This window comes from Microcebus murinus, chromosome 21, assembly GCF_040939455.1.
Source record: "Microcebus murinus isolate Inina chromosome 21, M.murinus_Inina_mat1.0, whole genome shotgun sequence".
NCBI classification, from domain to species: domain Eukaryota; kingdom Metazoa; phylum Chordata; class Mammalia; order Primates; family Cheirogaleidae; genus Microcebus; species Microcebus murinus.
In genome coordinates, this window is record NC_134124.1 from 40,312,138 (window position 1) to 40,326,865 (window position 14,728).

Consider the following 14,728-nt stretch of genomic DNA (forward strand, 5'->3'; position numbering starts at 1 on the left):
TTCACAGAGCATAACCAAAGTTAGACTTCACCTTGTATCGGCCTCCAAAACAAACTCCAGATTAAAGTTGTAAAATGTATAAAATACAACCATGTAAGTACTAAAAAATATTTTTAAAACTATGTTTATTACCTGGGGCAGAGCTTTTTAGAATAAAACATAAAAAGCCGAAGTAACTACAAAAAAGAAAACATTGATGATTTGACTAATTAAAATTAAAAACTATTAGGCAAGAAAACATAAACAAGATGTGTAACTAAAACCACTAAATTGTATACTGTTTGTAAGAGTGAATTTTATGGTATGTGAATTACAATTTTCAGAAGGAAAAATTTTTAAAAAGAAAGACAAGTAACAGGAAAATATCTGTAATTACAAAGGATTAGTATCCACAATGTATAAAGAATTCCTAGTAATTACATATCCTCAAAATCGACAGCCAACCAATAGCAAAACAGGCAAAGAATATGCAGAGGCATTACAGACAGCCCAAATAGCCAAAAGACACCCTTGCAGATGCTCCACCTTTCAGGTAAGCAGGTAAAGAAAAATTCAAACAAGCAAGGGACACGATTTCTACCCAATGACTGGAGGGAAAAAGAATACTTAAGCAATGACAAGCACTTGGGGGAAATAGGAACTCTTAAATCCAACGGCAAAGGTGGAAACAGGTAGAGCCTCTTTGTAAACAGTAATCTGGGCAGTTCCTACTCCAATTAAAACAATGTTGACCCAAGCCTCAACAATTCCATTGCTAGCTATTTTATCCAGAAACTGCTCAGGTGTGTGCATAAAGGGTTATGTCCACCGTCATACCATTGATCACTGAAAAAGCAACCAGTCAAAACACTACAGATGGCCCACACTGTGGACGACCATGCAGCAGCTAACAGGAACAAGGCAGCCTATGTGCATGGCCCAGCAAAAGGCATAGTGACATCCCAGTGAGACAATGTCACACAGTCTCAGGCCCCAAATGATGCTAGCAAGGATTGAAAAATAGCAGCTCATTCGCACACAGGCCTCACTGTGTGCCAGGCCCTGCTCCAGCACTCCACACCCCACTCTTCGCCCTCACAGCCCTGATGCCACTGGCATCCGCTCATTTGACAGATGCAGACCCCGTGGCACAGGGAGCTGTGCTCCCCCAGGACACACAGATAGGAAGGGGGGGCTGTGACTTGAAGCCAGGCAGCCTGGCCCCAGAGCTGTGTCCTTAATGATGTCTGTCTATAGTCCTAAGAGTACACACGGATGCACAGGATAAAAGATCTGGAAAGAGAAACTGCAAAATGCTAAGAGCCAAAGAGGATGTTACCCTTGCTGAAAGGCTTGCATTTTCTGTGGAGGGTGTATTCACGTGTCACACGTGTAATCAAAAATTAACAAGAGAGAATCTACAAAGACCAAAGCTGGTTGGCTGAGGGAGACTGTTTGTCCTGGCTCCTACCTGTCCACTCTTTGGGGACCCCTGTGACCCAGCCTTCCCACTGTGGGACACAGGCCCGGGTCTGGGATGACCCTGGAGCTGGGCTGTGCCCAGGAGCAGTGGGGGCACACTTCCAGGACAGAGCCGGGACGGGCTCAGCAGGACACTGCTCTAGATGCAGCTCCGCTGCGGCGGGCTGCCCTCACGTGCAGCAGGCCACTAGCAGGCTCAGGAGAAAGCGCCCTGGCAGATGAGAGATGACCAGGACTCAGTTCTTAGCTGAGCACCCACCCAGTATCCACGGCCCCTGGCTAGCACCAGGTGAATGCCCCATTCTCTAGACCCACCTCCCAGGACAGGCCTCTCAGATGCCCCCAGACAGCGCTTCCATCTGCACCAGGGATGGCTCAGAAGTGCCCTGTCCCCCAATCTAGGAGAGGATGCAGCAGGGAGCAGGAAGTGCAGCCTGGCATGGCCTCGAGGGGCCACTGTGACACTCACCAGCCTTGTGTGACCATTTGGGAGAACCGTTGTCTGCCCCTGGCTCCTAGGATGTGTGTCAGAGGCCACCAAGCTGGCTGGCCACATCCCTTCCACGTCCCCAAATCCCAGGGAGTCAGTGGCAGGTCAGTATCTGATGACCCAAAACCCCAGAGGCCCTGGGGTTGGACATAATGTGACACCGCAGGCTTCACGAGAGCCTGCCAGTGTCCCCTGAAAGAGTGCTCAGCTCTCCTCTCCTTCCTCATGTTATTTTTGGCTGTGCTAAGAATAGTCTGCTTGAAATCCCCGTTCCTCCTTGTATCCCCTCTCAGGACTGCCCGGCAGCACCTTTCCCGGATGCCCATGGGAAGCAGCCAATCCTTGAACCCAAGTCACGTAGCTCCCCAAGACCTGGTGTCCTCCTTCCCCCAGACATAGCACCGGATCCAGCCTGCGTCTGCCCCTGGGTGTCACCCCCAGACACAGCCCCACGTAGAGCGTCTGCCCCTGGGTGTCGCCCCCAGACACGGCCCCAGGTAGAGCCTGCGTCTGCCCCTGGGTGTCACCCCAGACATGGCCCCAGGTAGAGCGTCTGCCCCTGGGTGTCACCCCCAGACACGACCCCAGGTAGAGCCTGCGTCTGCCCCTGGGTGTCACCCCCAGACACGGCCCCAGGTAGAGCGTCTGCCCCTGGGTGTCACCCCCAGACACGGCCCCAGGTAGAGCGTCTGCCCCTGGGTGTCACCCCCAGACACAGCCCCAGGTAGAGCGTCTGCCCCTGGGTGTCGCCCCCAGACACAGCCCCAGGTAGAGCGTCAGGGTGTCACCCCCAGACACGGCCCCAGGTAGAGCCTGCGTCTGCCCCTGGGCCCCCTCCCGGCCCCAGGCAGCTTGCCCTGCCCTTGCTCCAAGGCCTTTGTGCCCTGCATCACCTGAGCCTGACAAGCAAGCCTGGGCAGGACACGGCCCAACATGCCCCTCGCTGCCACACGACGGACAGGGCCCTGTTCTCCGGGGGATGGCTGTCTCTGATGCTTCCCCACAGAAAAGCCCCCATGCGTCCCCTCTCAGCCTGTGAGCACCTGACAGTGGCCCTGGGAGGGCCGGGCGCCCCTCACAGCTGGACTCTCCCCCAGCACCTTGTGTGGGGTCTTGCCCTGCCCACATGTGCCACTCTGAACCTTGAACCTGGCACCATGCAGGCAGGCGGGCCGCAGCGCAGGACAGTCAGCCCTGCTCGCCTGCCGTGGGCCCCGTGCCCCGCGCCCGCTCTGGTTACAGGCGCCCCACTCACTTGTTGAAGAGGTTCAGGCCAATGCGGTAGTGCCGCTTGCGGATGACGTCGTTGCTGAAGGCAGGCGAGTCCCAGCTGTTGCGGGTCTCCTTGTGGTAGGTCTGCTTGCTGAGGGTCTGCTCCCGCAGGCTGTCTCGGGACGAGGACTCGGAGCTGCAGTTGATGGTGTCGTTGGAGTTGGACGTGCTGTTGATGCTGTCGTTGTCACCGTCTGAGTAGTCAGACTCAGACTTGCTCTGCCGGTTGGCTGAGCCGTTGATGGCCAGATGGCTCTCCAGGGGCCTGGGTGGCCGGGGCCGCAACTCTGGCTCTTCTCGGGGGAGGCCTTTGGGGGGGCCGCTGTGGGGGCCATGCTTGGGGCTGCCCTGCTGCCCAGCAAGGCTGCGCTCGTAGGCGCTCTGCCTCTTGAGGGAGCCGCGGTCGGAGCGGTCGCTGAGGTCCACGGAGCTGTCGCTGGGCGGCTCGATGGTCAGCAGTGGGAGGTGCTCCACCCGCAGCCGTGGCTCCTGCCGCTCCAGCGACGGCGTGCTCCGGCAGCTAGTGTCCGTGCCAGCCGTGTCCTCCTTGTGGGCCAGGGCCCAGTAGTCCTGGGCTGCAGCCCCGGCACGCAGTCGCAAGTCTGGCTCAGTGCTGGACGGGCGGTCCCCCACCTGCGAGAGGGGCAGAGGAGGTGACAGCTCCTCCTCGTCGATGTACAGGGTGACGTCGCTGTACGAGGCTGTCATCTCATCCAGTTTGCGGTGGTCCATGCTGTGCAGGGCCGGCTTGGACTCAGCGTCCCGGGCGCGTGCCGTGTCCATGGCGGGAGCCTCCTCAGAGTGCAGGCTGCGGCAGTTGAGAGCGTCGTCGATGGACTCGGCCAGTGACTTCACCTGCCGGGAAAAGGCGTCTTCCAGCTCCGTGATGGCGTCTGCGAAGTCGCTGGAGGGGGCCGGAGACTTGAGGCTGGACGCCTCTCCCAGGTCGGCACACTCGGAGGGCACCAGGGCCCCCAGCTGGGAGCCGTCGTTGGTCACGGAAACCTGCTTCCCCTCAAAGTAGGAGCTGTGCACTTTCTCGGGCCCCTCGAAGGAGAACTGCATCCTCATGTTGGACAGCACGATCCGGCGCGACATGCGGTTCTCCGACATGGAGCTGCGCAGCCGCTCGAAGTTCTTGTTCATCTGGTACTGGCGGAACGCAGTCTGGATGGTGCGGGCTGCATGGCGGGTCACAAGGCGGCCCCCATACTTTCGTTCTAGCATCTCCACCTGGGGGGAGGAGAGAAGAATGAGGATATCCTGCAGGTATGCACAGCGTGGCACCTACCACAGCAGTTCTTGCTTCCTAACCCTATAGAGGCACAGCCTGGGAAGATCTCAGCACATCTCAAAGTTGGTTAGAGCGACTGCTGAGTGGTGCTGGTGGGCTTATGTGGAATATGGGTCCCCTAAAGCGAATGCAAATATGCTTCCAGTCTCACTCTGTTGCCTGGGCATGAGGGCAGTGGTGTCATCATAGCTCACTGCAACCTCACACTGCTGGGCTTAAGCAATCCTCCTGCCTTAGCCTCCCATGTACCTGGGACTTATAGGCATGTGCCACCATGCCTAGTGAATTTTTAAATTTTTTGTAGAGATCTAGTCTCACTGTGTTGCCTAGGCTGGTCTTAAAATCCTGACCTCAGGCCGGGCGTGGTGGCTCACGCCTGTAATCCTAGCACTCTGGGAGGCCGAGGCGGGCGGATTGCTCAAGGTCGGGAGTTCGAAACCAGCCTGAGCGAGACCCCGTCTCTACTAAAAATAGAAAGAAATTAATTGACCAACTAAAAGTATATATACAAAAAATTAGCCGGGCATGGTGGTACATGCCTGTAGTCCCAGCTACTCGGGAGGCTGAGGCAGGAGGATCGCTTGAGCCCAGGAGTTTGAGGTTGCTGTGAGCGAGGCTGACGCCACGGCACTCACTCTAGCCTGGGCAACAAAAGTGAGACTCTGTCTCAAAAAAAAAAAAAAAAAAAATCCTGACCTCAAATGATCCTGCCACCTCAGCCTCTCAAAGTGCTAGGATTACAGATGAGAGCCACCACATCCAGTCATTAAAAGGCAGTGGGATACAGTATGCCGTGTTTCCTGAGCCTCTCAGGTCATGGACGCCTTTGGCCCAAGTGTACCTTGTAGCATACAATCTAATGAAAACACTCTGGAGATGCTGGAAGAAGTGAGTGAAGCCAGCCCCTCTAGGGAAGAGGAACCTGAGGCCCACGCAGCTTAAGAGACTTGCTCCGGGAGGCTCTCCCTCTTGGGCACCGCTGTTCCCGATGGCTTGTGTCCGCGTTTGGAGATGGGGTGCACAGCCATCATCCTGCAAGGGCAGGGCTGCAGGCAGCGGGGGGCCCAGTGTGACATATGGGCCTCCCAAAGTCCTAGGGCTCGGCGGGGCCACCCACAACCACGGACAGCCAGGAAGGCTGCTCCCTGAGCTTTCTCCTGAAAAATGAACACAGCCGCGCAGCCGGAGCTGGCTCTGTGTGAATCAAAGAAAAGCGAAGAGAAGGAATTGGCTTCTCTGTGGCCAGGCCTCTCGGGTGCTGGGGCAGGGCGGCCGTCTGATGGGGCTGGGAGAGGTCTCAGGTCCCTAGGAGTGAGGCAAAGCGCTGTACCTGCCCGCTTCGCCCCACTGGCCCGACACACCAGCCATCACACCAAACTGACAGCAGAAAGGGGGACACACAAGCCCTTGCCTTGCGGAGCGAGAGTCTGTCCAGTGGAACAGACAGACACAGACACACAGCTGGAATCGACTGAGCAGATGCCAAGCAAAACACGGGCTGCGGCCTGAGTCAGGGCGGGGAGGCAGGCGCGGGGCTCTCCGGGCTGCCGGGGGCCGGCACGCGTGAGCATGCAGCCTGGCCCTCTGGCTTCCCAGGCAGGTGGCCTAGGCAAGTGACTTCGTGCTTCTTGCGCCTCCCTGCGCAGTCGGCGTGCCGAGCCATCCAGGGACACCTGTGAAGCTGGTCCAGAGCGCCCCAAACGGGGAACGCGGCAGCTCTCCTGGGCCCACAGGAAGGGCTGGGCAGGCTGGGCAGAGAAGAGCTGGGTGTGGGGATCAAAATGACTTTTCTAAGCCCAGCCAGGCCCAGAGTCAGCCAGGGTGGTTCTGCTTTTCCTCTTCCCCCACAGTTACTGAACGCCATCCAAAGAGATGACCTCACTTCCACATCTGCAAGCAGAGAGTTTTCTACTTTTTGGGTTGTGAGTGGAACTCAGAAAGCCTACAGGGCCAATAAGGGGCCCGAGGCTGCACTCTGGGAAGCTCTTTCTTCCCGTCCTCCCTTTTTGCCCAAGAAGGCCCATAGTCCTGGCATCCCTTGTCAGCCCTGGGTGGGGATGTCACAAGCACCAGGGCCACCAGCTCTGGCCTGGAGCTCACCGCAGGGCTGTCTTGCCTGCTGGCTCTGGACCTCACACACTAGGCAGCCACCCTGTTTTCCTGAGGCCTTTTCCCAAATCTGCATGTGTGTTGGGAGCAACGGGGTGTCAGCAGGGCAGAAACGGGTACTGCATTTAGTCATTAAAGCCTCTCATAGTCCCTCCCCAAGGGGACACGCACTGACCTAGGGCTGCTCGTCCCCCAAACTCACCATGCTCATTCTTCTTTCTGAACTGTAACTAACACCAGGCCCAGTCTAAACACTTACTGGAACCCAGGGCAGGACAAGCCAGCAGGCATGGACACCTGCTGGCCGGCTGTGTGTGCTGCAGACTGCACACCTCATCTGATGCTCACAGCAACTTCTGGCCTCCTGAGGGCTTTCAATGCCCCACTTCCCAGAGGAGGAGAGGCTCGGGGCAGGGAAGCAGCCGGCCCAGGCCACACAGATAATGGGTACGGGAGTTGACCCCCTACCCATGGTGGCCAGGGCTGTCCCATCAGACCCTCACTGGCCCTGAAAGGGACACTTCTGAACAGTGGGGATGAAGAACCAGGAAATGCCCTTCTACAAAGCAGAACTGCCCCGCTTGGTAACACAGCGACTGTGAGGCCCACGGAGGCCTCCTGCTCTCAAGGACAGGAAACCACCAGAAAGTACAGATGGCTGGGGACCAGAAGAACACGAGACTACCCGTTGGGCTCCTTTCACCCAAATGAGGCTTTGTGTTACCCAGAATTAAAACTCCTTGTGGAATCAGGCATGCTACTTTCACCTGGCAGTTGCTTTTGCCTTGCTTGCCAGGAAGCTCAGCAGCCCTCCATGTTGCAGCCTCCCTCTCGCCTCTTCTGTTCCAGCTCTCGCACACCACGCTCACTCTTCCCTCAGGGCCTTTGCACCTGGCTCTCACCTCTTCCTGGAACACCCAGTTCTAACTCCACCTGAGAGTGGTCTTCTCTACCACCCTTATTTAATGCTGTCACCGCCCACAGCCAATTTTGCGATCTCTAGAGTCTGCATCGCTTTCTGGAATTACACTGTCTCCTGAGTGCTAACTTGCTTGTGGTCTGTCTCCTGCACCACCGCGCCAGCTCAGGAGGGGCCTCGTCTCCTTCCCTGGCGACTCCCCAGCAGTGTCTGGCACACGGGGCACTCAGCTGACATGCACTGAAAGAAAACAGACAGCTGCAGCCGTAGTAGGGCTGCATTAAGCACGTAGTTACCGCCACAGACAGCCTCTACTGAGTCTCACCTTTCTCATTACTGACCTAATGTCCTGCCACAGATGCCTCCTACTACAAACTGCCTGCGATCTACTTTGGGTCTGGGCACACTGGATAAACGGAACAGAGGCCGTCCTCCCCTGCGTTGGCCTGGCCAAAGTTGCAGGGTGGCACTGAAAGCGGGTGGGAGGGGCTAAGCAAGGAATGATTTGCCAGGAGAGAAGACCCACCCTGGGCAGCCCCCACCACTCCCGTAGGAAGGGGGCCACACTGGGCCCAGACCTCTGCTCCTTGAAGGACAAATGGGAAGATCAGGGAGCAGAGAGAAGGCAGGCCAGGCCGTGGGATAGCTGTGGGCAGGAGGGAGGGCAAGGTGACATCTACAGCATGGAGTCTGGCGTGGCTGGGAAGGGTCTGAGGCCGGGCCGGGGCAGAGCCGGCTGCCTGGGAGTTACGAGGAACCTGCCCAAAGCTCAGCACCCAGGAGCTGCGCAAAGCCAGATTTCCGCAGCCTGCCCCTGCAAGCCTGCCAAGCTGCTTCTTGGCAGCCCAGGAGTTCTCCTGAAGCCTGAAACTGCAGGAGAGTTGTCAGTTCACTGGCTCACTTGTGTATCCATCTGCTCATTCACGCGGGTCCTTATTGAAGGGCCACTACGCACCTGCACTCCGAGGGACCTGGAACTGAGAGCTCTCTGCTTCCCCAGGACTCACGTCCTAGCTCTCCCTCCTCCACTGCCCCAGTGGAGACAGAACTCTCCTCTCTCCCTCAACCCTGAGAAGCTGCTTCTGCTCCTTCCTCGAGCCCAGCCAGGCAGGCAGGCTGCTCCTCCTCTCCGTTCTGCACACAGGTGCCCACCCCATGGTGGGACAGGGTCATTGCTCTGGACCAAGGCCCCTGGGGGAGGGAGTGCACCTTCAATGAGGCAATTCCCCACAAGAACACAGACTTGTGAACCAAGAGGGACATAATAAGCAACCTCACCTCACTGGCTGCAGATGGGCTAGGCGTTCCTTTCCGAGCTTGTGCTATTTATGTCGTAAACTGACCTCCCTCCTTCTCTCCCTGGGGGCTCCCTCCCCAAGTCTTCCCTGGGTCTTCAGAACCTCTGTGGCTGGCCACGCAACCTGTGTGTCCTGGTGGTGCTGGGCTATCACACTCAGATCCCCACCACAGCCCCCAGATCCAGGCCTTGAGGGGCATGGAACCCAGGCAAAGGCCTCATCTGAGGACAATTCTACAAGAGTCTCCAGAAGGAATGTCAGACAATCGAGTCCCTTCAAACATCCCAGCCCGAGCCACGCTGGGGCAAAGGCTCCCAGGAGGAGAAAGGCAGGGCTCAGGCCAAGGAGAAGGCCAGGTCCTTAGCAAACATACACCCTAACTTGAACCTGATGGAGACAGCATCTGACAGCAGACTCCAGTGCTGGCCGTCATGCCTGGGGAGGCCACAGGCAGTGGGCAGAGCTGCCTTGCCTCTTGTCGCTGTGTGGCCCGCAGGGCTGTGTCCACCTACCTGCTTGTCCTGCAGGTCCGAGGAGAGCTCATAGCTCTCAGACAGCGAGCGGGAGCGCTTGATGGCCTCCTCCTCGGCCTGCTTGCGCAGGATGGAGGTCGAGTGCTGCAGCTTGGGCCTCCGCGTGCGCTGCTGCCCCGGCGGCCCCGAGTACAGCCCATAGGCCCCCACCGACGTGTGCTCGTAGTGGTCCGGGCTCAGGCTGGAACCGGGCACCAAGGGGCCCTGGTGGTAGGCTGAGGGGCTGTCCAGGGACGTGCCAGTCTCGCTGCTGGGGGCCTCACCCTCGACGCTGCAGAGGAGAGAGGGGTGAGAGACTTCCTGTGAGCGGGAAACCAGAACCAGGGCACCAGGCTGTGGAAGGGGGTGGCCCCACACGGCCCAAGAGGAGCCCATGGGGCTCTCCCTGCCCCTCCCTTGCCATGGTGGGTCCACATGCAGCCAGGGTGGCCCACGAAGACTCCGCTCAGGCCTCCCTGAGGACCCTGCTGCACTCACTCAGATTTAGTTTCCTCTGTAAACCTGTGACATGCGACACACTGTACTGAGTGATTATGCTGCCCGTCTGTCTGCCACACAAGAATGCTCCACGGCCCACTGGGTCACTGATGAGCCCAGCACCGGGAGCAGTGCCTAGCACTTGGCAGGTGCTCAGTAAATACTGGCTGGTGAATCCTGTCACTTTGTCCCTGCCGCCTGCAGTAAGTACACCAGTGGTTTCTTTTACCTTTTTTAAAAAACAATAATTAACAAAAGTGACTTCACGGCACACCTACTTGGGACCAGGCATCGTGCTGGTGCTTGTTACAGGCTAAGGTGTCCCCCCAGATGTGTAGGCTGCAGTCCTAACCCCTTACCTGACCATGGGACTGTCACTGGAGATAGGGTCTTTTTAGAGGGGATTAAGTTAAGATAGGGTTATTAGGGTGGGCCCTAAGCCAATATGACTGGTGTCCTAAGAACAGATTAGGACAGACAGAGGGATGACCACGTGAGGACACAGGAAGAGGACAGCCATCTGCAAGCCAAGGTGAGAGGCTGCAGGAGAAACAACCCTGCCCACACCTTGATCTGAGACTTCCAAGCTGCAGAACTGTGAGAAAATAAAGTCTGCGGTTTAAGCCCCCCAGTCTGTATTTTTTATGGCAGGTTTAGAAACGAATACAGTGATGTATGCACATTTTCTCTATATCTTAAAACCAGTCTGCAAAGGAGGAATTATTAGGTTTCTCTTTACAGGTGAGGAGATAGGCCGGTAAGAGCTACCTGAGGTCACCTAGGCAGTGAGTAGGTGGGTCAGGATTCAAGCCCAAGCTGGTGGGACCCTGAAACCGAGTGTTCCCCTCCACCTCATTGCCTCTTGTCCCCACGACATTCCCTCAACGTCTGCCAGCATAGTGTAGGAGTTGGGCCAACTGGCGGGGCATGCCAGATGGGCCAACTCACCCTAACCCATGAGCTCAGAAGACATTTCATTTTGTGCAGATGTTGGTTTCTACTGCAGACTGCTTTATGGTGTAAGACAAGGAAGGGAGGGAGAAATTTAAGCAATGAGTTTCTAACGCAACTTCTAGGCACCCTGCCGAGTTCCCTGTCCCTGTAAAATCACTCAACCTCAGCCTGGAAGGGACTTTAAAGACTCTCTAGTCCCCGGGGCCAGGGTGGAGATCCCACCGTAAGGGCACAGCAGAAAGAAGGGAACAACACAGACCTTATCCAGGCTGCGGTGCTTCCTCAATGGTCCTTTCTTCAGACCAATGGGAACGCCTTGCATGCAACAGCCTGGGGCCAACGGGTCCACCCCCCTGCCCACTCTGCTTCTATTCCTGCCGCCCCTCAGGGGCCTGGCAGGAGCCCACTGCCAAGTGCAGAATGTAAGGCTGTTCACCAACTCCAAAGAAACCCAGAGTGGGGGTCCAGGGAAGGAGGTGCTGGAGTAGAGGGCATAGCCAGCAACCTAGGTGGTGGGGGCAGCCTGCTCTCTGAGGCCAGTTGCACCTCAAGCCAGGCCTACACTGCAAATTTCTGTACTTGCTTTCCAGCTTGTAGCTTAGGGACAAGACTACCACTTCACTAAATGGCTCTGGGGACAAGCAATGAGATACTCCACCTGCTCCCTAGGGGCCAAGGTGAGGAGAGGAGACAAGCAGAGGAGACCCAGGTTTTTTACCTGGCTCTGCCTTGAGGTCACCCCTCATTTCAAGGTCTCAGTTTCCCTATCTGTAATCCAAATGGGTTGGACTAGATACCTTCAAGGTATTCAAGGAACGCCACCCCTTCAGATTCTCCCAATATCACAGAGGTCACCCAATCCCCCTCCTCTGCATCCCCCACCCACAGCGGCTTCCTTTGGGCCTCATGAGTATACACTGGCTGGGGGAACAGGAATGGGACAGGCAGATCTTAAAATTCTCCCATTCTATTGACAAAGCCGTGAACAATGCCTTGCCAAACCCCAAGCAACTGTCATGTACAGTGAGGAACGAGTGCCCATCTCAGGCTTCAGCCAATCGATCCTCGGCTCACAGAGTGACCAGGCTCCCTGGGAAGCCCATCCCACGTGCCTGACCCCAAGGCCCAGGCCTTTGCCCTGCCCCCATGCTCCTCCCTGTCTCCCTTGTCTCCACAGCCTGCTGGCACATCACAAGGAAGTATTTCCATGCACACATCCCCAAACTAGAAATGTTTCCATCCGAGGCCCAATCTGTGTTTCTGGGCAAAAGGCTGACAGGAAACAAAGACTTGTAGTGGAGATGCAGCTAGTAGTGGAGATGCAGCTAGGTCTCCACTACTAAGAGGAGAATCTAAAACAGTCCTGTAAGTGAGATTCCGCAGAAACAGAGACTGCCAGACAGCTTCCCTGCAGGTCCCTGGAGCAGGAAGCCCCTCGGGGGTCATGGGCCACTCCTGCACTGCCAGGAGACTCTGCCAGGGAGTGGTGGGCCAGGACCCTCACTGCACTGCCCCTGACCTAGGAGCCCCAAATAAAGGAGCAATGTCCACCTCTCAAGTCTGGAGAGATTTCACTCTTCACCTTTCCTATCTGTCCTGAAAACAGCTGTGAGCAGGCAAACAGGGCATTCTTCCCCTAACAGTGGGGAGTGCGCAAGGGCCAGAGCCCACCTGTGAACTTGGAAGATTGCCATTATTCCCTGCCACCCATGGTTTGGGGCAGAAGTGAGTGAGGAAAGAGAAGCCGATGATGGCCACTGAACTCAAGATGGGCAGGACATCGTAGTGGGCATGACCTGGAGTACAAGGGTACTTTGGGGACAGGACTGAGATAGGGTGGCTGGGGGCAGGCAAGCACTTTCTGGCTGTGCCAGTCCAGGACTCCCACTCTGGGCACTGCCAGGCTCCTGGCTGGTGGAGTCAGCAGGTCCAGAATGTGCCTGGGAGAGTCTTAGTCTGCTCACAAGGTCACCCTCTCCAGGAAGGGGAGGTCTGACAGTTGCCCCCAGCCTTCCACTCCAATCTCAGGGCAGGGTCCTGGGCATCATCACTTTAGTCCCTCCTCCCCAGCCAGCCCCTAGCCACTCTGTCACGTTTTGTTGAGTCTGTGTGAACGGCATCGCTTTGAGTTGTGGAATGTGGCAGCCCTTCCCTTTTAAACCATCCTAAAAAGAAAAGAAATGGCCAGGCCATCCTACTGCAACGGGCATGGCACCACCAGGCTCCTCTCACAAACGTGTGGACAGAGTGAGAACAGCGTGCATTTTCCAACGTCGCTTACAAACCACCTTGAGCAGGGAACATCACTTCTTGATGGTCCCGGTCAGAGCTACACAGTATTAGACACTAAAACAGAGTTTTCTTAATTAGAGTTTATCTGAACTGATAAACAAAAAGGTATTTTTTAAACAAGACGCCAGCGCTGACACAGGCGTGCGCAGCGGGCGCTCGCGGTCTGCGGGCGGAGGAATAAGCTGGCATCGCTGTCTCAGGGGACCAGCCAGGACAGTCATCAAGCTCGCCTCGCAGACGCCTGGCATCTTCTGTCTGAGCCCATAACAACGCTTTTCTCTAGGGTGCCCAGAAGCTCCGGGCTAAGCACTCTGCTCGGGCCCCAGTTTCTTTCTGGGAGGGAAGAAATGTCACATTGTACAGAACAGGCAACCTTTCCCTCCTCACGGCAGAAGGACAGATGCCCTAGTGACAGATCTTGGCTGTAAAATGACAGTCACACTTTGCCAGAGTACACGAGTGTCTAGGTGGGGCTTCTGGACAGCCAGGCTGGTCCCCACCGCCCTGACCCCAGCACTGCCTCGGACCTCCTGAGCTTGGCTGCTCAACACTAGGCCACCGGTCCCGCTCCCTCGGGAAGCTTCTCCCACTATCCAGCCCGTCGGATGGGACTGAACACACAAGATGAGTCCTCAACTGCACTCTTGAATTCATGAGCTCTTGCAGATGCCTGGGCCACGTGCAGATCAGAAAAATGGGTGACCTGCTCCAAGTCCTGAGCATTCCTGACAGTCTACAGTCTCTGGAACGTCCTATGGCAGCTGGGTGGCTTCCACCCAGCACTTTCAGAAGACACTCCTGGTTCGGTGACCCCTTTTCCAGAGATCTGTGCTAAGGAAACAAGACCAATACACACAGAGGTAGAGGATTTTCACCTCAGTGTTTCTAATTTCAAAAATTGGGGAATAATCTAAATGAACATCAACAAAGGATTGATTTAAATTAATTCTATATCTGTATAATGGAAATAATCTCAAGACAGCGGGAAGATCTGGTTTGATGGCTGTTCTTATGAAAAAGACTCGGGATTCTTCTGTTGCGCCTAGGGTTAATGGGAGCTGATGCTGCGATGCAGCCGAGAGCCAGGCACAGACACGAATGAAAATCCAGGAGCAAAGATCGCCTTGTTGCCGGCTACAGTTGTCAGATCACTGTGGAAGACCGAGCCTGGGAGCGGCACTGACTGTCCAGAGCCCTAGGGTGGGGTGGCAGACCTGGGGCAGGTGCTTGCCCCGCTCTCCGCTCACCTGGCCCTCAGACATTGCTAATTAATCACACTCCCTCCTGCAGATCTTGGGCAGACTCAGCCCTCTTCCAACAGGGCACTCCACACAGCCAACCCCAGCTGGCACGTGAAAGGGACTCTACTTGCCAAGCCCAAATTACAGTGTGTCAGGAGAAAAACTGGATTTCTACTAACAAGAGCTGGGACTGCTCAGCCAGGAGGAAAGCAGCCCCAGGGGAAATGATCTGATCTCCTCAACCTCTGACAGGCTGGCAAGCCGAAGCTGGAGAGGACTCCACAGTGGGCAGAACTAGGACCACTGCCACCCAACCCGAGGAAGGGTGCTCTCCTGGGTCAGGGCTGCTTAGGAGGTGGTGAGCTCTCTGCTACTGCAGGTGTACAAG

The 14,728-nt window shown here is 56.3% G+C and overlaps 1 protein-coding gene across 9 annotated transcripts in view; it reads right to left on the reverse strand.

The window, feature by feature from the left end:
• The window catches only part of IQSEC1 (IQ motif and Sec7 domain ArfGEF 1), a 359,058-nt gene that overhangs the window by 37,794 nt on the left and 306,536 nt on the right, over positions 1 to 14,728 (reverse strand). For all 9 annotated transcript variants that reach the window (XM_075996352.1, XM_075996353.1, XM_075996351.1 and 6 more), the window contains 2 exons: positions 9,356 to 9,647; positions 3,207 to 4,456 (listed from right to left, as the gene is read on the reverse strand). In XM_075996352.1, coding sequence (XP_075852467.1) covers positions 3,207 to 4,450 — 1,244 coding nt within the window. In that variant the 5' untranslated portion in view covers positions 4,451 to 4,456; positions 9,356 to 9,647. The remainder of the gene's footprint in view (positions 1 to 3,206; positions 4,457 to 9,355; positions 9,648 to 14,728) is intronic.